General features: G+C 43.5%; 2 protein-coding genes across 2 annotated transcripts; one reads left to right on the top strand and one right to left on the bottom strand.

The window, feature by feature from the left end:
- Positions 1 to 252: 252 nt before the first annotated feature.
- nelfe (negative elongation factor complex member E) lies at positions 253 to 5437 on the bottom strand. The gene is made up of 12 exons (XM_042077301.1): positions 5339 to 5437; positions 5158 to 5227; positions 4784 to 4878; positions 4593 to 4662; positions 4363 to 4508; positions 4189 to 4263; positions 2954 to 2997; positions 2402 to 2793; positions 1974 to 2118; positions 1623 to 1677; positions 628 to 730; positions 253 to 537 (listed from the first exon to the last, which is right to left on the bottom strand). The coding sequence occupies exons 3-12, from the start codon at positions 4856 to 4858 to the stop codon at positions 458 to 460; spliced, it is 1185 nt and encodes a 394-aa protein (XP_041933235.1). The 5' UTR covers positions 4859 to 4878; positions 5158 to 5227; positions 5339 to 5437; the 3' UTR covers positions 253 to 457.
- Positions 5413 to 22867, top strand: skiv2l (SKI2 homolog, superkiller viralicidic activity 2-like). The gene is made up of 29 exons (XM_042077292.1): positions 5413 to 5550; positions 5894 to 6015; positions 6175 to 6296; positions 6418 to 6535; positions 6764 to 6878; positions 7009 to 7083; positions 7695 to 7748; positions 7845 to 8014; positions 8137 to 8289; positions 8742 to 8887; positions 9044 to 9190; positions 9526 to 9610; positions 9800 to 9906; positions 10595 to 10741; positions 10920 to 11016; positions 11260 to 11472; positions 11766 to 11876; positions 12028 to 12139; positions 12927 to 13045; positions 14059 to 14190; positions 14289 to 14426; positions 14584 to 14688; positions 14834 to 14969; positions 15215 to 15341; positions 16142 to 16352; positions 17585 to 17695; positions 20201 to 20419; positions 21732 to 21872; positions 22451 to 22867. Exons 1-29 carry the CDS (start codon positions 5538 to 5540, stop codon positions 22649 to 22651), a joined length of 3747 nt encoding a protein of 1248 aa, XP_041933226.1. The 5' UTR covers positions 5413 to 5537; the 3' UTR covers positions 22652 to 22867.
- The last annotated feature ends 74 nt before the right edge of the window (positions 22868 to 22941 follow it).

Below are 22941 nucleotides of genomic sequence, written 5' to 3'. Positions count from 1 at the left end.
GAGATGGGGTGGGATCGGGACATGACCGCAGGTCGGACTCGAACCTGGGTCCCCGTGGGCACTCGGACCCGTGTATGGTACGGACGCTGTAGCCTGCTGCGACACAGCGCCCCCGTTGACCTACGCTTTTACCTTTTTGCACACATGCTGATAGATGCATGTGATGCTACTCTACAGTGCAATGAGAACTGTGTGTACAACACACACTGAGGTGCACTACACTTCACATCACACACTACACGAACCCCGGGATGGAAAAGTGTATTGACAAGCTTTATTGAGTGCCACAGAAAAAAAGAAAAAAAGCTGCTGTCAACATGAACGGAGTAAAGCATCTTTGCACAAACGTTACTAATCTGTAAATGCATCTGTACAAAAGCAAGCACCCCGGCTTTCTATTGAGCACTAGCAGAAGATTTCACAACTCACACTACATAAGAAACAGCACTAGACAAACCTACTTAAATAAGTCTGCAGTATCATACACAACTTGGTTTCTCTTATCTCTGTAGGAACCCTTCGCACTGTTCTGCACAGCTGTGGAGAAGAAAAACAACAAGGCATTACTTTTTTGGATAGCAAACAGCATGTGCAACAGCCTTCTTCTGTGATAGACTGGAGACTTACCCAGAGAAGCCCAGACAGATTTGCCTGTGGCTGCCTCCAGCATAGGTTGTTTTCTGGCAATGCTGACTTTGATGGGAATGTCACCAACTGAAGTGCAATTCAACTGAGACAGAGAAAAAGAAAAATGGAGAGTGTATGGAGTGATACAAAAGATAATATTACCTGTTGTTTCATCTGATGTTGAAACAGATTGATTTAATGGATCAAGACCAATTTGCCTACTATTAGCTTTGCATCAAGCAAGTGGGTGTCTTTCCAATGATACGGGGTTCCTACACTTTTTCAAAATTCCATACTTTTTCCATACTCAAATTTCCTGACTTTGCGTTAGATTTATCTGACTATATTTGACATCATTATCCAAAAAAAAAAACTGGGGGCCCTAATTAAAATTTTGGGCAAAGTGCAAAATCTAAAGTCTAGCTAAAGCTAACTTTAAATGGGTTTGCTAATTCAACACTACAAGGAAGATCCTAATCCTAAACACTAATGGGTCAGCTAAATCCTCTCACATGGCACCCACACAACACAACAAAGTTCATGCATGAGGCACCTTGCTCCTTCACTGACTTGGTACTTTGCCCGTCGTTTAAATTAGGGCTAAATGACCATTACCTAAATAAATAATCTTAGAATCATGTTACATATGCTATTATGTTGCAGAAGATTTTAGTCATTTGGTCATTTAGGATCTGTACCCAACCAGGCCAACCACTTAGTATGATTATGAACTCACAGCCCTCAAAAAACCTGCAATGGCCTATTGTTGGATCAGAACAGAGGAAGCTGTCTGTGTTGGAATGTGCTTTCACACCAATGTTTTTACTTTTTGAGTTCACCAAACAAAGTAGGCCTACTGTAGATGCAAAAGTCTGGAAGCACAAACATTTTTCCATAACCTGGAAAATACTCAAACCCAATTCCTATCTAGATCTATAAAGGAAAGATGTGTCAAAAATTGAGGAAAGTGAAAAAAGTCTTCATGTGTCACTCACCTCTGCAACAGCCTGGTCAGCCGACTCTATCTTCTCAAAAGTGATAAAGGCACAGCTGGTGCGATAGAGAAAGAGCATTACCCTGAGACATGTCACTATTCTATGAAGCAGCCTTACAACACATACTGTAGGAATAGGGAGGTACAACATACCAAACATTTACTGTTAGTGATAATAACACTAGAGACAATATTAGATTTATTTGTTGATCTAATTTAACTAGTTCAAGCAAGCTTTCCTTCATTAAAAATCCATTTTAGTATTTTAAAGCCACAATCTTTCACATAATGAACAGTAATGTTTTTGTCAGACTGAATTTGGGGGCAGCTGTACTCATGACTGCAGACATACTTGCGAGGGGAGTCCATGGACAGGTCGATGATGTTGCCGTGTGGGGAAAAGGCAGTGCGCAGGCTGTCTTCCACCAGGCCTGTGCCATAGACGTACACCGTGTTGCCTTTCCGCGCACCTCTCCGCTCAGGGTATGTGTCAGAGCCTGAGCAACACGCACATTAGCCAGATATTACCAAGTTTCATAAAATTGCATCACTTTTCATTTTTCTTTCTCCCGCTCTACTACAACAGTGCACACAAAAACATTTAATAAAATGTATACACCATAACACATCTCGCACATGTATGTAAAAGCAAACATACATGTCAGATTTTATGAATAGCAATGAACAATTGACAATTACACCAATACAGTTTTGAGTTGTAGTTTAAGATACAGCACAAATGTTGGCAAAAATTTCTAAAACAACACTGTGGACACTCACGTCTGAATGGTCCATCTCTGTCCCGGTCTCTCTCCCGGTCTCTTTCCCGATCGCGGTCTCTTTCGCGGTCTCTCTCACGATCACGGTCCCTCTCTCGACTCCTGTCGCGGTCACGCTCGCGCTCTCTGTCTCTTTCTCTGCCCCTGTCCCGCTCTCGCTCTCTGTCTCTCTCCCGGTCCCTCTCTCTTTCTCGATCTCTTTCTCGCTCCACTTCACGTTCTCGCTCTTGGTCACGGTCGGTGTCTCGACTAGACAAAGGCGTCCCACTAGGCAAGGGCGTCCCACTAGGCAATGGCGTCAATGGCGTCCCACTAGGCAAGGGCGTCCCACTAGGCAATGGCGTCCCACTTCCTTCCTCATCTTCACGGGAACGATCACCTGGAGTCACAAAACTGAAAGGGGGAGGAAGAATGCAATTACAATTACAAAACACTTACATTAAAAATAATGGATAAAGATGTCTTAGCTTATGCGGTGTGGACCTACTGTTCAAAGAATGTGGGCCAAACTCAAAACAATTAAAAAGGTTACCAAGTTGAACTTAATACTTACCAATCATAGAGAGATTTGTGAGATCTTTGAGTCCTTTTGCTAGACTGGAAGAGGGAAATTAATAGACTGAGTAGCGCCACAATAAAGCTTTATGGGGATTTTCATACATATTAACATGGTTTCATTTCCAAAGAGGATGTACTGTATACCAAACTGAGCAGACAGTCAAGTCAAGTCACTTTTATTTATATAACCCATTTTTGTATGCACAGAGTGCAACCCAGTGAATGACATTAAAGTGTAAGTTCAGTGTAAATTGACCCATAGTCCTGTTGTTCAAGCTCATCACATGCAGCCCATAGGAAAAATAATGAGACAATTTGGGACAACATAGGTCAAGTTATGGACGGGCAGCTTAAAGGGGCTCTAAGCGATGCTGGGCAACGTCATTTCTGTTGACTTTCAAACAGAAAAGAGAGCTAGCTCGCTACTTCCTCCCCCTCCCTCCCATGCTGCTCCCGTGCAATTGAAACTCTCCTAAACACGCATCTCGTCTGTGATTTGCTGGAACAGTTTGTTATGTTTTTATGGGCTAGGTTTTCCCAGGTTGTTTTTGTTGCCGTTCTTGGAGCCTGGGCTGTCAGAGAGATTGCATTTTTTTACAGTGTATTCAGGACACAGAGAGCTAGCGGTTGGTTAGGTGCTGTTTGCAGTAAGTGACATAAAATGTTTTAGCCTAAAAAACGTGTGGCATCGCTTAGAGCACCTTTAAAGCAGACCCATGGGGCAGTGGTAAGTTACTTTCAGTTTCAGTTTTGATGCCCCCATTGGTCTGCTTTAAGCTGCCTGTCCATAACTTGGCCTACGTTGTCCCAAATGATCTCATTCTTTTTCCGATGGGCTGCATGTGGTGAGCTTATACAACAGGGCTATGGGTCAATTTACAATGAACTTACACTTTAAGACATTGAATGTTTTAAGTGCTCATTGTTGATGATGGGTGAGTTTCATTAGTTCTTTCCATTTCATATTGTTACATCAGTTGATCTCAGTTACATAACCATTTACAGCATGTTTTGTAACGTGTCAGCCTAGCAGAAGCACAGTGTCAGTGTTTAGTATTGCTTGCTGTTGTGTTACGAGACACTACTGATGATTCTCTGTGGGCACACATCTTTACCCATACAGTAGCTTTATACAACACAGACAGTTGCACTGTGTGTGTTCATTGAGTCCACTGCTCAGCTTTTGTGATAGACCCAAGTTTCTGTGTGAGTCATTTGTGAGACATTTACCTCAGAAGGCTCATCATCAGTGGAGAAGCTTCTTTGAAATGGCTGAAAGGCTGGGGCCGGCCCTTTCTCTGGGTCCTAAAACAAAAGAAGAAAGGATAACCATTACTTACACCAATTATTATACTGTAGCTCACAATTAGTACACTCTTAACCAATGTGGAATACAGTCTTCACCTTAAGTTTGCATTCCAATGTCCGTGAGCGCTTGAAACCAGAGTTCTTATTTTCTGATTTGATAGCACTGATGGCCCCAGACTTAATGAGTTTCTTTGCCTGTTCTGTAGCTGATGCTGAGTCCAGCACAGGTTGGTCTGACAAGGCTGAGAAAAGAAGAGAAAATTCGACATAAACAGAAGTTCGTCTAGCAGCTGTTTCACTTACTAACTGTCGACCTTAACACATACTTCTCTTCAGTCCTGCCTGATTGTTCTGATTAGTGGAGCTCTGTTTCTTCAAAGCCAGGAGGGCCTTTTTCTGAAAGGAAAAACATGCGACTGAAACATTGTCAGGTGGAACAAAAACAAATCCTCGTCGTTTATGTACGCGTGCAAGTGCTCATGTCATAACAAGTGCACACACATTGTATGACTCTTACCTTCTTTTTCAATTTGGCATACTTCTTTTGCAATGCCTCTTCTTCCTCTGTTAAAGCACTTGGAAAGACGACCATCTTGATCACGCTGTTTAAACCTATAAAAGGATATCAGCAGTTTCACTATTTCTATTGCAGAGTTGAGTTGTTACATGTGAAACGCTGATAGCATATAACATCATTAACGTTAACATCATCATCATCATCATCTGCTTGCACCGCTTGCTAATCGAATGTGTGCTAACGTTAATAGAATCGATCAAATTAAGCAATTCAATGGGCAGTGTACTAGACTATTATATCAACGGTTACATTAAAACCAGATAACTATGTTTTAATATAATAACTGCATGTTTGCATTGTCTTATTAAGCAAACCTTTCTGGCTTCAAATAATTCCCACCGATTCTCCACATCAACACAGGCGCAGGAAAATGATGTCATAGCTCTGTTGGGACAAATCGGTCGAATGATGAATAAATAATAAATAAAACAGTTATTCACGTTATACTTTTGGATAATACAATAATAACCAATGAAAGAAACCACACCAACATACTTTTTTAATTATCTCACAAAAAGTTGCAATTATGTTTTGAAATGTAAGAATCACCCACTTCCGCGAGACGTACATCCGCCTTACACACACTGACACCATAGACAGTAAACTGACACACTAGTGCCAACATATCTGGTATGAACACTGCAACTTCGCTGACTAAGTTGATTGGAAACAGTCCGGTGCCCCATAGAAAGATATGGACAGAATAGGTAAGCGATTTTACTAATGTGCAGTCATTAAATCTACAGATGTTGTGAAAATGACCATTGCAGGTGTGTAATGTCTGAAAGCATTTTCTGATTTTTTACTAGCTTGCCAGCTAGCCAGTGGCTAACAGAAATGTAACACAAAATGAATGTAACATCAGCTATCCTAGCTGTAAACATCCCTGTGTGTGGCAACCAGTGGGACGGCTTGTAGTATAAAGTGGTAGTTTTTTTAATAGCTTGGAGCAAGATGGTGTTATGGATCACGGGAAATGTCTAATCTATCTGTAGCTTTGCTGCACCATTTAAACTAATGTATGGTCTGCTTACTGATGTCGTTCTGCAGAGTTGCCTCCTCTGGGGCCTGCAGACCTGCCTCTGTCTTTGCTAGAGGTTGGATGCTCCGGGAAATTTGAACTCCTGACTCATCCTCTCCCCTCTCACCAGCCTCTACATCCACTGACCACAGTAAGCTGGTCATTTACTTCTAACTATACTTCAAAGCACTTTGTTCTCATTTTTGTATTTCTCAATTTTCAGTGTACTTCTGATTTGTTAAAAGATAACATTTGTATTGATGAGAGTGATATTTAAAATTGGACACTTTTGCTGTGTGCCAACCCCCAGCTGCCACATGGACTGCCTCCATTCACCGTGGACTTACAGGCGGAGGTGGAGAAGCGTTTTCTGAGTGACCCAGCATGGTTGCCCATCCATGACACTGATGCTGCTTTCGAGAAGTTTATCAAGTGTGTGAAAAGTTTTTTCACACAGTAAATATGGGTCTTATGATTGTATACTTGTGTAATAATGCCCTTGTCAAAACTCTGTTCTCTCTGTCGCATGTTGCATTTTCCTGTTTAATATTAGATTGACCAAGAGAGAGAAGCATTTGGATTCTCTTCTCCACTGTCCCCCCACCCCTCTGCACTCTGGTCTATCCGTGGTGAGAGATCCAACCACAGGAATGCTGCTGGACTTCACAGAGGTAGCGACTAGAAAATATGATCTTTAAAACCAAATCTCACATTTGCACAGATTTAATGTCAGCAAGGAATTACTTAAAGATATTTTCTATTGCCCTACCTCCAATTTCTCACTATTAGATTAATAAAGAAAATGTAAGTTCTAAGTTTGCAGTCAGTACATTTACACATGTTTATCTGAGATAGATAGATAAATACTTTATCCAGAGGGAAATTTGTCGCTCCTGCAGGTGCCTTTGGAGAACACAGGCCTGTCTGCCAAAAACTCACTGTCCCTGCAAAGGGCCCCAGGGCCGCCCTCAGAGAGCCTGAGAGGGAGTAACACCAACTACCCCTTTCTGCCGGGTAGGACTGGAGCACCTACACACATTTGTCTGTCTTCCCTTTGTCATCGAGACTGCTTGCTATTTTTAAACATTTCTGGGCCTTTCTCTTTTTTTATTGTTCTTTCATCCAAAAACCTTCCCTTCAATAGCTGCCATGGAGGAACTGACTTTGGAACAGATAAAGAAGAAGTCAGAGCTGGAAGAGGACATTGACTTTGAGAATGGTGGGCTACTGCTCCCTTTATCTGATATAATCTGCTTCTTCCTCAAAGTTTTATTTTTGAGTATCTCCTATATGTTCTTTGAAATGCTTATTTGTATTAGGACTGTTAAGGGGGGGAATTCATCTCAGTGAATTGTAGTATTAGACAGAAGGTCCTCTAGCACAGTGGTTCTCAACCTTTTTTCAGAGATGTACCCCCTGTAAAATATTTTTTCAGCCAAGTACCCCCTAACCGCTACGCTTCAACCACGACTGTATTGTTTGAGTTTTGACAGTGATTGACAGGTGATGGTGGGTGGCATGTAACAGGTTGGGTTTTTAATATAATAAAATTGAATAGCCTACTGAAATATAAAATTAATTTTATGAACTTATATCTTCCTAAAATATATATTAAATAATTGTTTTTAAAGTATTTTTGCATGGATTCTACTTTTTAAATATGTATATTTTAAAATCTCACGTACCCCCTGGAGTGCCTTCACGTACCCCCAGGGGTACGCATACCCCCATTTGAGAACCACTGCTTTAGCATCTTCACCTGAACGACGGTGTTTAGTAAATAGCTGCCTTCTCTCCTGCCTGATTCTAAAAACAGTGTCTCCTCTTCAGATTTGCTAACAGTGCCTCCTGGGTTGAAAACAGGAATGGACTTCAGTGTTAAAGGTATGGGTCCATTTCTACTTTATCCACACAGCTCCCTCACACCCCTGAAACTGAGTTGTACACATTGACACTTTGATGTTACTGCTGTATCTGCAGAGGCCAAAACAACGACGAAAGGGGAAGTGAACTTGATGTCCCTCTTGGCCACTTTTGATGACATCATTGATGCCGCTCCTGATGCAGAGGAGAAGGAGGGAAAACCAGCAAGTGCCGAGACGCCAAAACTTCCCAGAACAAACAGCCTGGAAGACCTCGGAATTAAGGAGGTATCGTAGGGGGGAAAGCTTTACTTTTAAACTGGCACACACACGTAGCATAGCTCTAGATTAACCATCAGCTAGTCAGGCTAAATCCTCATGGCAGTGTTTGATTTTGTTTTTCTTCTCAGGGTCCTGTGTCCTCTTCTCATCCTCCTGCCACCGCTGCTGGGAAGAAGGAAGGAACAAGTGAAGAGGGAGACACAAAGAAGTGGGCCATACCTGTGGACATCACCTCACCATGCGAGGACTTCTACAAACGTGTCCCTGATCCAGCTTTTAAGGTATCCATCCTGAAACTTGAAACATGGTCCCAAAGGCACTCTATGGGAAAATATGATCAAGATCATGATGTTTTTGTTATTTGTCTTATATTTATAAATTATGTTTAAGTAAAATTCTGGACAACCCTTTCACAACGTTACCCGTAAAATCAGCTGACCAGACAACTGACACCATGCTCACAAAACAATTTACATGACAATCTGGCATGTTCTGACCATCTGCCCTATTCAGCAAACACATGTATCATTTTGCCTATGCTGTCAACACAATAGCTTTGATGCCCCATAAAACCTAGAACCCTGTTGCATCTATAGTGGTATACATTGCAAGTTCAGATGCATTCAGTATACTAATGATTCCTGTCAGAGCAGACTCTCTACTGTAAGGCATGCCAATCAGCAGAATTTTCACTGCCTTCTCTCTCTTCCTCCTCCCGCTCGTGGTCCTGCAGTGGTCATTTGAGCTGGACGTGTTTCAGAAGCAGGCCGTGCTCAGACTGGAGGCCCATGACTCTGTGTTTGTTGCAGCGCACACTTCAGCTGGCAAGACTGTGGTGGCAGAGTACGCTATTGCACTCTCCCAGAAACACATGACGAGGTAAGCATGTGGACATGCATGGCTGTGTTTACAGGTCTGTGTGTATGTGTGTATATGTGTGTACGCAGAGTGTGTATATCCACATGTGTGTGTGTGTGTGTATATGTGTGTACACAGAGTGTGTATATCCACATGGGTTTTCTTTCTTTTTCATAGGACAATCTACACCTCCCCCATTAAGGCCCTTTCCAATCAGAAGTTCCGGGACTTTAAGACTACGTTTGGGGATGTGGGCTTGCTGACAGGAGACGTGCAGCTCAACCCTGAGGCCTCCTGCCTTATCATGACCACCGAGATCCTCAGGTCAGTGCCGCAGCTCTGAGTCCCAGGTCTAATCTAGCCAGCCTCAGTGTCACATCACAGCATGCCACAGTAGGCATCCGCCATCGGGTTGAGCATTCATCTGGCAACCAAGGGGTTTATCCCCTACGGGCTACATATTGAAATGAACCTTAAGAAGACAGTGAGTGACAGAGCTGTGTGCTCTGTCATGGGCTCAGCTGCCAAACGATTTGTAGTAAATGTTTAAAAGTTCAGAGGCTAAAATTGATGCAAAATCAGAGGCCACAATTAAGCAGAAATGATCATAATGTCTGTAAAGATAAGTTGTATGGTGTATATGTTGTTTCCTCCCTCAGATCAATGCTTTACAATGGCTCTGAAGTTATTCGGGATTTGGAGTGGGTGATCTTTGATGAAGTTCATTACATTAATGATGCTGAGGTGAGGCTCTCATCTAAAGGAGTAATAGAATCGAAACCCAAACAATCTTAACAAATACTGCTTTTATCTAAGCATCTGAATTCTGAACACTTGGTGCAGGATGAAAAATTTGATTCATTTCTGAAAAATCTTTGTTCCTCTTTGTTCTTCTCCTCTGGGCATTCCCCTGCCTCTCTCTCTCTCCCTCAGAGAGGTGTGGTGTGGGAGGAAGTCCTGATCATGTTGCCAGAGCATGTAAGCATTATCCTGCTTAGTGCCACAGTTCCCAATGCATTGGAGTTCAGTGAGTGGATCGGGTAAGTCATTGCAATGTCCTTCTCTCTACCCCACTACACACTTTTCAGATGAAATTTGACAGAATGTTTGCATAGGCAGTTAAGATGAATTTATTTACTCCGAGTTAATTATAGGAACGTGACATATTACCAACCGTCACGTATGTCCAACCTCTTACGTGTATGTGTCACTTAATATTCATTTCTATACAAACCAAGACGACGGATTCCTAAAGAAATGCAAGCACCCATACCACACGTTTATCTAAATTAGCTATGTACCAAAAATTACATTTTATCGTGACTCAAAGAGCTGTAAACAGTGTTGTAAGGCTGCGTGTACAAATCCGCTTGGAGCTCCAGTGGAATTTTGAATTGCTGACGAGAATTCTCAGGCTAACCGTTGATGTGCTGTGAGAAAGGTTGGGAATAAGCACCCACCAGCCCAGCACTAAACTCTGAGCGTGGTAAACAAAATCGGATATTTCAGGCAGTAAAAGCCCCGGTAAGAACCAAACTAGATTTTGTTCAAATCTACACACCTATGGCTACTGAAAAATGTAAGGTTCATTTAGCAAATGTTATTTTGAAGTATTAAAAAACATTGTTCTTTTAGAATTATCGAATGAAATGGTTGGTAATTAGCATGTTTACGATAATGTCTACGAATGGCTCTTAAGTACACTCTCCTGTGATTCTTCTCCCCCAGGCGCCTAAAGAAGAGGCACATCTATGTCATCAGCACCCTGAAACGCCCTGTACCCCTGGAGCACTACCTCTACACAGGAAACAGCACCAAGACTCAGAAAGAGCTCTTCCTCTTGATTGATCCTGCCGGAAACTTCCTCACTAAAGGGTACAGTCTGCACACCAGACCACACTGAGCTGGCATTACATAGAACAGAGACAGTGGCCAGGGCAGATTGACAGTTTGATGGGTAGTTGGAGACATGTGGAGTGTCTTTGTCATTTAATCCTCCCTGGATAGACATCGTGAGCCTGCTGTTCTCCTGACTGCTGGATTTCTGTTAAAGGTATTACGCAGCTGTGGATGCCAAAAAGGAGCGCACAAGCAAACACGCCCAGTCGTTTGGTACCAAGAACACATCTCAGAACACCACGCCCAACCAGGTCTCCCTCCATTCACTGCCTCTTTACACAATAATCTGTCTCAGACCTGGTTTGAGTCCCTGTGGCTCTTGATTTCATTTGAAGTCTCTGTCTCTGTGTCTGCATGTGTCTGTGGGGTTGTGTGCTGGTTTGAGTTGGAGTAGAATACTCACAGTTGAAAGACTCCTTTGTGTGACTGTGGGACATCACGTTATTGTTACGTTGTAAATAACGTTGTACTCTCCTCTGCTCTGCTCCACGCAGGATAAGGCTGTGTGGTTGACGCTGCTGAACTTCCTGTCTCAGCGGCAGCAGACTCCGGTGGTAGCGTTCACGTTCTCGCGGACGCGCTGCGATGATAATGCCCGCTCACTGGGCACACTGGACCTGACCAGCGCCACGGAGAAGAGCGAGGTCCACTCGTTCTTCCAGAAGAGCATGAGTCGTCTGAGAGGAGGCGACCGGCAGCTGCCTCAGGTTGGGCTTGGGTTGAGGTGAGGTGGGGGTGGAGGGTGAGAGGTGCAGGAGGTTCCAGGCCTCTGTTGTGATCTGTTTTTCTACGACCCAAAGCTTCTTCTTTCAGAAGTCTTCTGCAGTTGAGTATTGAAGTGAAAGTACAGTAACATTTATTAACAACTGATGATGGAGGATGATGGATGAGGAACTTTTGCTGTATGAAGGTTAAGGACCTGCTTTGGTTTGCTTGCCTGTTTCTGGACTCTGTGGAGGCTTTTGAAGATGGCTGATGGCTGTTGATGATTGCTTTTTAGATCCTGTCGATGAGGGACTTGCTGAAAAGGGGCATTGGTGTTCATCACAGTGGCATCCTGCCAATCCTGAAGGAGGTCATTGAGATGCTCTTCTCACGTGGGCTTGTAAAGGTGAGCCATTTGATCAAACTCTTCCTAAAGTTTACTGACTAGTAATGGCGATCTGTTGTTGGATCTAATCCACACACACACACACACACACACACACACACACACACACACACACATACAACACACACATACAACACACACACACACACAGGTTCTGTTTGCTACAGAGACCTTTGCCATGGGGGTGAATATGCCGGCCAGGACAGTGGTTTTTGACTCCATCCGCAAACATGATGGCACCGGATTTAGGAATCTGCTGCCCGGTAAGAGATCTAGACACACAATGACTGTCTTGTTTTTGGTTTGGATCTCTGATGAGTAAATGCATGGAAATTATATTTGTTGATATGGATAAAAGATGGTTTGCAAACCATCTTTATGGCCTGTATATATAATATAGACCTACATGTTGAATAGACAATGGTGAATGGGTTGGCTGCTTGAGTCTATGTGTCTGTTCAGCTCATAACTGTTGTGGCCCCACTTTAGCAGAGTCTACATGATGATTTCATGTTTTGCTTGATTATGAAATGGAACACTTGAAATGAAATGATTCATAAACAAGTATTAGTCACCCTTTGAGATGCTAAAAGCAGTTTTTGGGAGCTAGCTGGGAGATGCCTTTGTGATAGGAACGGTGAGGTGTGCGCTGAAGGGCCAGGTGTTTGGCTCATGATGAATGATGTGGGATGGGTCCTATCTGCCATGGTGCTGTCTGCTTTCAGCTCAATGTGTCACACAGAAGAGGCCTTTGATGGCTTTCTGATGCAATCACAGATCCATGTAATTAGGTTTGCTGTGTGTCACTGTGTGCTTGTGAGTTATGTGTTTGTTTGTGTCTGCTTTTATTTCTCTGAACAATGGAGTTTGTCTGCATTTGTGTATGAGTGTGTGTTCAATTATGGAGTGATAAAGGTGTTTTCTACGTGTGCCTGTGCGTGTGTGTGTGCGTGCGTGTGTGCGTGTGTTTGTGTGTGCGTGCGTGTGTGCGTGCGTGCGTGCGTGCGTGTGTGCGTGCGTGTGTGTTTACCCTGGTCTGTCTGACTGCAGGTGAGTATATTCAGATGGCTGGCCGTGCAGGTAGGAGGGGTCTGGACGCCACAGGCACGGTCATCATCCTGTGTAAGACTGGTGTTCACGACATGGGAGATCTCCACGTCATGATGCTGGTTAGTCCACAGCTGCACAGTCTTTCTGTCCTGATCACAATCACAGGCACCGTTCCACTACATCACACAGTTTTTGTGTTTTCATCCAAAACTAGATCGATTCATACATCCCATTTTGTGTTGATGTAATTATGTATGGCCCTAATGTTTTGCTAGTATGATCAGCCTATCTTAAAACTCGCCCATCTGTGAGTGCTCTAGGTACCTGTAGCTGTAGCTCTCAGCACACAGCACTCTCTGTCACTCTTCACACCCATGACCAGCTTGCTGTGCCACTAGCTTCATTAACCAGCTCACTTTCACATTAATCTGCCCAACAGTGTGAGTGCTTGGCTTTTCAATGGGCTTCATTTGACACTTCATTTCATCTGAGAGAGCGCTGCTATAAATAGATCCCATATGAAGACACGGGCAACCTGTGCAGGCTACAAGCTGACTGACTGCACTGTTGGCAAACATTAGTTCAGATCTTCAGTACAAAATAAGCTTGTGTATGCTACTGTCATCATGAATCATGCTGAATCTGATGGTAGCTCTGAACACAGTTCTCATTATTAATGATTCCAGTGTAGGCGTCAATAGAAGCCAAATCAAATTCTGAAGCCCTTTACTTTTAGTCTGCCTGTTTGGGATCTGGCTGTCTTATCTCTTGTTAGTGTCACAATTATATAATATTCTTACATGGATGCTCAGGTGGGTGCTGCACATTGATAGTTGTGTATATGAGCCCCCACCCCACCCCAGCCCTCACTGTACAGCGCTTTGGGTGTCTAGAAAGCATTATATAAGTGTTTTGTGTAGTTACATTTATTTACACTTGCTCACCTCCCTTGTATATTCAATATTGTATCTTGGCACACACATTCTTGACTCCATAACAAAGTTACATAGAGGGTTGGTTAAAGAGAGTACAGTTACCATGACAACACGAGGAGCAGCCATGTCAGTAGGAAAAGAGCGGCTGGCTGGGTTGAGGATAAGGCTCGTGTGTCTGAGGTGTTCTGCTTCCTCAGGGCAAGCCCACTGTCCTGCAGTCCCAGTTCCGCCTCACCTACACCATGATCCTCAACCTGCTGCGCGTGGAGGCCCTGCGGGTCACTGACATGATGAGACGCAGCTTCTCCGAGAGCCACCGGGACACTCAGGTACTATTCCCATGAGCCCCTTTACACGGACATGTTACTCTATCTGTCTATCTATCTATCTATCTATCTATTTTGGTATGTCTCTCTGTCCACCTCAGGCTCAGGAGAAGAGGATCTCTCAGCTGAAAAAGACTCTCTCCGCTCTCCCTCCTATGGACACAGAGGGTCAGCTGTCTGACCTGCTCTCCTACTACCACACCATCACTGAGCTACGCATCACCAGTCAGGCTCTGCAGGTACACGCACGCACGCACGCACGCACGCACACACACGTTTGTGTGCTTTACTTTACTTTACTCCCCTCACCCTAGGAGCATACATGTGTATCCCTGTAATCATGCCCTTTGTAGACCATGAAACATCACACTGGATTTCCTCTCTCTTCTTCTTCAGCAAGCAGTGATGGATTCAGTGTCCGGCCTCAAAGCTCTCTCTGTAGGACGGGTTGTCATCATCAGCAACTCCCAGCACCACAACGCCCTTGGTGTCATCCTACAAGTGAGAAGACAGAAAACATACAGTACATATGGCATATGGCCTGACCTGTGGATCATCCCTCTCCCTCATCCCTCTCCCTCATGCTATCGTGTGTGTGTGTGTGTGTGTGTGTGTGTGTGTGTGTGTGTGTGTGTGTCTCTGTAAGGTGTCTAATGATGCAGTCAATCGCACCTTCACCACCCTCATCATCTGTGAGAAAGGCAACGAGGAGCCTGGAGGAGACACCCAGAACAACAGCAGCCTGACTCACCTCTACAGTACAACACTCTTCACACCAGAGGGTCAGTCACACACACACACACACCTTTACACACACACACACACCTTCGCACACACGCACACACACACACACACACACACACACACACACACAGAGCAATGAAGCATCAGATGAGTATAAAAAGCACGTATGAATTGTGCAGCTGTCCAAAAGTGCAGCCCTCTGTCTGACCTCACACCTCACCTCACCTCACCCCTCACCCCTCATCCCTCACCTCACACCTGCTTGTGGGTTTGTTGTCTGCAGGCCCCTGCAGTCACACGGTGCAGAAGCTGAAGTCGCAGGACATCTCAGCCATCACAGTCAAGACCCTTAAGGTGATTCCTGAGCGGATCATTGACAACTACTACAAGAGACAGCAGCCGCGCTTCAGGTGTGTGCTCTTGTGCTTGTGTGTATGTTATTAGGGGTATAGAAACACATTAAATACGTAGGTCAATCTATAGCATAGATTATCGAATGTTACAGTCAATCATAATCAAATAGCAATAACAGCTAGTGAGTTGCTTTTGCCCTCCAAAACATCCTCATTACTTGTTCTAAGTACAAAAGCTGAGAATGCAAACATTGTGCATTGCAAACATTGTTATAGCTTTGTTAGCATTGTTATAAAATCAGCTTTAGAATCAGAATCAGCTTTAAGGTCAACACAAACATGGATTTTGGCTCCAGTTCAGTCCAGTTTGGCTCTGAAGCAATTTACAGGTTATTTACAGAGAATATATAGGAAATATGACGCACCAATAAAAGCAAACAGTAAGGATGGAGTGCACATATCAGTCACAGCACATGCAATAACATGTGCTCTTGTGTGGGAATGCAGTGGTGGAGTAGTGTTGCACTTCTGGCATTTCATTGTCTCTGTGCTTGTACTCTGCACAATGACAATAAAGTTGAATCTAATCTAATCTAATCTATTATGCATCCTATACAAAATGGAGGAAAGTAAACCAATGTGAAAATGAAACAAAAGTACAGTGTCAGAAGAGCATGTGTGTTCCAGCTGTGGTGTGACCGCTGTGTTCTACAGTATTTAGTTCTCAAGCATATTTGAATATACTGATGTTTGACATGGTGTGATGCAGTTGTAAGTGTTGTGTTGATGTTGTGATGTCCATGAGTGTGTGTTCACTACCGTGTGAGCGTTACTGTACCTGTCCCCTTTATCTGCAGAATGGACCCTCCAGGTCAGGCTATATCGACAGCAACACAAGAGCTACTGCGATTGGCCGAGTCCAACCCCAACGGCATTACGACCCTTGACCCTGTGAATGACCTGCACCTGAAGGGCGTGGAGGTGGTGGAGGGGGTGATGAGGCAGCGTGTGTTGCTGGAATGCCTCAAAGACTTCAAGTGCATCCACTCACCCACCTTCTCCGAGCAGGTCTGCTCCCCACGCCCTCTCCTGTACCGCACCTCCTCTTCTCCCCTCTGCTCCCCACGCCCCCTCCTGTACAGCACCTCCTCTCCTCCCCTCTGCTCCTCCTCTCTTACTTCTCTTATCTCCTCGTTTTCAAACCAGTCAGCGCTCCTCTTTATACATCATCAGCCCCCTGCTTCCTGTCCAACACCCTCCCATCCTTTTCCTCCTCTCTCATCTCCATGGTCCCCACATCCTGCCTCCTCCTCCTCATGCCTCCACCTCCTCTCTCCTTCCCTCCCTCCTGCTGTTCCTCTCATCACTGCTGTGCTCTGTGTCTTCCCCTCTCAATCTTCAGCTCTCTATAGATCTCATCTACGTCTCATACCATTGAAACCCAGTGCAAAGGATAAAGGTGTTTCTCATTTAGGCCAGGCCTATATTTAACAGTAAACAGTATAACAGTAAACAGTTATCTAATTTGTGGCTGTCTAGTTCAATTCATTTGATTATTTACAATATGTCCTTGGAAAATGGCTTACAGAATCACTTACTTAATTTACAAACACTATCAAATGCCTTCAACCTTCTGAATCATTGATTTATGTAATTTTGCAATGAAATGGAAAAAATGGTAGCTGGAAATGAGTGTCTGAGTAGTATGTTAAAGATCTCAGATGAATTGTCTGAAGTAATTGTGATAGTCTAGATTATTTGTATCAATGTATGATTATGCATGTGTTTGTGTAGCTCTGCATTAAACATGTGTTGATGGCTACTCCATAATAGAGGACAGGATGGCAGGCCTTCAGCCAGAGAGATATTCCCCTGGCAACTGGCACAGCTGGCACAACGGGCACAACGGCTTCAGCACAGGAAGCAGGAGATACGAAAGAGCCATCTCATTAGAGCTCATTAATCACCACATACACACACACACACACACACACGCACACACCACACATATCCTGCCTCTCCGTTACCATTGCCATGCCAACTAAGTGGCAAGATTATGCCTGTCAAGACTGTTTGTATGGCCACAGTGTTGGAATGCATGGTGCAAACAGAACTGAGAGTTAGATTGGCATTGCAATTGGCTCGTCTCTCTCTTTCTTCTCTTAACTGTTACGTCTCTGTTTTTTTTTTTTCTCGTCAAGCCACACTACTTCCCTGTCAGCCAAAATACCATCTCATGACCTTTTTTTTCATGATTTATTTTTTGTTTCTTTCATTCCGTCTGTCTCTTCCTCTCTTAGTTTACGCGTGTCCAGGAGAGGATGCAGGTTCAGGAGGAGATGGATAAACTACTGTTCCTTGTGTCTGATCAGTCGCTCTCCCTTCTGCCAGAGTACTACCAGAGAATTAAGGTTTGTTTGATGCCATAACACTAGACCAAAGATTCATGCCAGCATAGATAGATGGATAGATGGATGGATGACAATTGATATGGTAGAAGATGGTATATGATCATAATGATGACTGATGGTAGATGATGGTATGTGATCATTATGACTGTGATGGTAGATGATGATGGTATGTGATCATAATGATGACTGTGATGGTAGATGATAATGATGGTATGTGATCATTATGATGACTGATGGTATATGATCATAATGATGAATGTGATGGTAGATGATTATGGTATATGATCATTATGAAGACTGTGATGGTAGATGATGATGGTATTTGATCATAATGATGACTATGATGGTAGATGATGGTATGTGATCATAATGATGACTGTGATGGTAGATTATGATGGTATGTGATCATAATGATGACTGTGATGGTAGATGATGATGGTATGTGATCATTTATTTATTTATTTTATTTCATATTTATTATACAGGAAAGTATTAAAAGTAACAAAGTTACAGTTTAAAACGGGCCTGACTCAGTAAAAAAACTGATTTCCAGCAGGTTCCTGTTCTGCAGCACATATAACAAGTAACAGGGACAGGGCGAATCACACATCACATTTACATACAACACAAAGCAAACATATAGACATTAGACTTAGCACAGACAGTGATAGATAGAGGTCAGTGTTTGCAAGTGTATGTATTAAGGAGTAGCAGTTTATAGTTTTTTTTAAATTGTGTGCTGGATTGTAATTCTCTGATGTGTTGAGGAATGCCATTCCAAACTCTGGTAGCCGTATGTATGAAGGACCTGGCCAAAGCCATTGTTGTATGAGGGCACTGGGTGGAGGGCCGTGGAGACTGACCTAGTTACACGCACTTGAGGCATGTTATGTGTTGATAAGAGAGAGATGAGTGTTTGTGAAGTGCTGTGTTGGAGTTGAAAATAAAAAGAAATAGCATGACTGTAGATAAAATTCCGAAAAGACAGAGCATGTGATTGAGTGAGCGCAGTGCAGTGGTGTGTTCATTTGGGAAGATTACTGTGGATTTTCAAAGCTCGGTAATATAACCGTGCGATGGGTTCAGTAACTTCCTTTGTGGTGAGGGACCATATTGGTAGACACTATGATATGGTTAAGAATATGATTGCTTGCAGATAGGTTTTGGAGACAGTAGAGGATAGGTATCTGATCTTATTGTATACATATAGATTCTGATTTAACTTTTTAGCTAGCTTGGAAGCGTGTTAACGGTATGTAAGGTGTGAGTCAAGTAGTACTCCCAAATACTTATATGATTTGGTGATGACAAGAGTTTGATTTGAAAAGATTACAGGACTAGTGATGGATAGATGCTTTCTGGGTGAGTGGAAATACATGCATTCAGTTTTTTTAACATTGATGGTTAAGTGATTGTCATTCAACCGCTTATGTACAAATTGAAGGTCAGATGACAGTTTGGAGTTCATCATATCAGAGTTGGGGTCAGATAGAAAGAGCACAGTGTCATCAGCATACATTAGGCATTTAGAGTATTTACACACAGCTGGGAGATCATTAATATATAGAAGAAAGAGTAAAGGCCCCAGAATGCTTTCCTGTGGGACACCCATACCACATCCCAAGGGCTGAGATATTGCATGGTCAATTTTGACAACTTGTGATCTCTCAGTTAAATAAGAAGATAATAAAATCAGGTGGTCTACTGATGATCGATCAAAATTGCTCCAGTAATGTGTCTTCTGTTGAGAGAGTTATGAATTTCCTCAGTGAAAAGTAGTAAGGCAGACATGGTGGACCGTTTTGCACGGAAACCATGTTGGCAGTCACTTAGCCTGTTACTGTTTTCTAGATAGCGGCTTAATTGATTGTACAACGTTTTTTCAAGCAGCTTGGACATTGTTGGGAGTATAGCTATAGGTCTATAGTTAGAGACCAGATAAGGGTTGTCGGCTTTATAAATCGGTGTGATTTGGGCTGTTTTCCAGCTGGAGGGGAAAACGGACAGCCTGATACAGAGATTAATTAAGTGATGAAGAATAGGTATAAGGCTGTTAGCATGAGTCTTCAAAAACACAGTATTTAAGCCATAGCTATCCCGGCTGTTGGAGTTTTTTAGAGTGTTCACATTCTTTATGAGATCATCTTGTGTGATCTCAAAGAAAGAAAACATATCAGTTGTTGAGGATGGGAGGGGAAGGGAATGGGAAATGGGAAACATAGATGCTAGTTCTTGAACTGATGATATGAAGTATTCGTTAAAGGCATTTGCAATCTTTTAGACTGCCATGGAGGGAAATCTGCAAATTTGGGGTGTTCTTTTTGTTTTCATTTTCATAATGATGACTGTGCTGGTAGATGATGATGGTATGTGATCATAATGATGACTGTGCTGGTAGATGATGATGGTATGTGATCATAATGATGACTGTGCTGGTAGATGATGATGGTATGTGATCATGATGATGACTGTGATGGTAGATGATGATTGGCCTTGTGATGGCAGGTTCTTGAGGCGCTGCAGTACATCGATACGAGTGGGGCGGTGCAGCTGAAGGGCCGCGTGGCCTGTCAGATCTCCAGCCACGAGCTGCTGCTCACTGAGCTGCTGTTTGAGAACACCCTCAGCCCCCTCGCACCCGAAGAGAGCGCTGCCCTGCTGTCCTGCCTCATCTTCTCCCAGAACACACAGGTGGAGCCCCACCTCACCAACACACTGCAGGAGGTAGGACATCCTCTCTCTCTCTCTCTCTCTCTCTCTTTCTTTCTTTCTTTCTTTCTTTCTTTCTTTCTTTCTTTCTTTCTTTCTCTGTGTGTGTGTGATACAGTATTACTATTATAAAAAGTTAGTGCTATTGGTTAGTTGTGTGTTTGTGTGTGAGAATGTGTTGTCTGTGGTTTTACTTATTTACTTAAGGCCTTAGAGGACCTGGATTAGAGCATGCAATCAGTATGGGTCTGTGTCCGTGTCCGTGTCCGTGTCCGTATCTGCACAGATGGGATACATTTAAGTTCTGAGTGGCCATGTGGTTTCCTGGTCTATGTGTTTAGTATTGGGCAGGTGTGTGATGACCCTAGTGATGGGCAGGTGTGTGATGACCCTGTTGTGGTCCTCTCAGTCCCTGCTGTATGTCAGCTGCCAGGTTCCCATGCATGACTAATGTTTACGCTGCTTCCATCATTTATATGATTACCTAAGATTCACTGAAATTATTTAAAGGGAATTGCAGTGCTCATCCTGGCCTGTGCAGTGGTTCTATATTTATTCGATGATCACATGATGACATGCCCCAGTTAGGGTAGAGCAGTTGGGCAAATGGCCACCGTGTGTGTGTTTACTGTGTGTCCAGTAGGCTCTGAATCACTTCTGTCTGAACTGTATGACTGGAGGTTAGCCACACACACACACACACACACGCACACACGCACGCACACTCACCATCATCCACCCGCTGGCAAGGACACTTCACCTGCTGCTTGAGCAACAGACTGCACCATGTCGGGGTGTGTTGCCTACTAGCGTGCTGCTAAGTGTGTTACTGAGCAGCCCTCAAACAGGGAACTGCTCTATAGATGCCCTGAATTAGTGATGAACTCCAGGGTTATCTGTGTGTGGGGGTGGGTGTGTGTGACAGAGACAGAGAGAAAGCGCTAGGGAACATGGTGCTTGGAAGTCTTTTAGAGTTTGAACACTGGAGGCTGGCTGTTCACAGGTAGTCCAACAGTAATTTGACTTTGATTCTCTTTGTGTGTGTGTGTGTGTGTCAGTGGGGTGTATGGAGAAGGCATATGAAACAGAGCTAACTGAACAGAGGTGTGTGTGTGTGTGTGTGTGTGTGTGTGTGTGTGTGTGTGTGTGTGTGTGTGTGTATGGAAAGGGCATATGAAACAGAGCTGACTGAACAGAGGTGTATATGTGTGTGTGTGTGTGTACACATCTGTTTAGTGATGACCAATATACCCGTTGGATCTCCTCTCACCTATTCTCTCTGTCTCTCCTCTCCTCTCCTCTCCTCTCCTCTCCTCTCCCTCACTAGGGCATTGACCGAGTGCTGTGTGTAGCTCAAAGAATTGGTGAGCTGCAGAGGGATTGTGGGATAGCTCAGACTGCTGAGGATTTCGTGTCTCAGTTCAAATTTGGCCTGACTGAGGTGGTGTACTGCTGGGCCAGAGGCATGGTGAGTCATGATGCTCATTCACCCGTGACTTTTTTCCCTGTCAGGCCACCATACTGTGTGTCTTCTTATAGTGTTCCTTGCAGTGTTTGATCCAACAGCCTTATAGTGTTTGTAATAATAATAATAATAATAATACATTTTATTTATAGAGGCTTTATCATGTACTCAAAGCATTGAACATTGTAGGGTAAAAAAGGGAGCCAGGCAGGATTAAAAGTAAAAGGTAAGAAAGTAGAATGAAATAATAAATTAGGAGGCAAACATAAAGTGCACAGGCTGTTGCAAGAGTGGAAAGTAACCGACATATGCCAGTTCAAATAAAAAGGGCAATTTAAAAGAAAAATAAGAGGGTCAAAGTAGAGTTATAGGTTAAAAGCTTTCCTATACAAATGGGTTTTGAGGAGAGACTTGAATGAGAGACTTTAGCTGTGTGTTTGATGTAGCACCACACCATAACTTTACTACTAGTGGAATGCCCTGTGATTGTTTAATATTAGTATTTATCTCAGTGCCTAGCACAAAGCCAGAGGGCCATGTACTGCTCTGCATGCCTGAATGTCTGTGTGTAACTCCTGCAGCCGTTTGCGGAGATTGCCCAGCTGACCGATGTGCAGGAGGGCACCGTGGTGCGCTGCATCCAGCGGCTGGACGAGGTGCTGAAGGAGGTGCGGCAGGCCGCCAGGATTGTGGGAGACTCCGTGCTGGGCAGCAAGATGGAGAGGGCTTCACTTGCTATACGCAGGGACATTGTTTTTACAGCCTCTCTGTACACTCACTGAGTCTGGGTGTGTGTGGTGTATTTGAAAGACTTGAGAGATGACAAGAGGCTGTCTTGCCATCTGAAGGGGACCTTACCTTCACCTTCATTGCTGAGAGAGAGAGAATAAAAGCACAGCTGTGTCTGACCAAATGGCTCAGTCTATGAACTGCAGTGAAACACTATGTGCAGATTGTAATTTAATGTACAGTTATTAAATGGGCTGCATGTAATGCAACATCTGTTTTGTACCTTTATTCTTTCATGGAAGTGAATGTCTAGAAAGGGTCATTTAATGTATGGTTTATTTAA

Source organism: Alosa sapidissima, chromosome 21 (assembly GCF_018492685.1).
Source record: "Alosa sapidissima isolate fAloSap1 chromosome 21, fAloSap1.pri, whole genome shotgun sequence".
Classification (NCBI taxonomy): Eukaryota; Metazoa; Chordata; class Actinopteri; order Clupeiformes; family Clupeidae; genus Alosa; species Alosa sapidissima.
The sequence above is the reverse complement of the archived record's forward strand: the minus strand, read 5'-3'. Positions and strand labels throughout refer to the sequence as shown.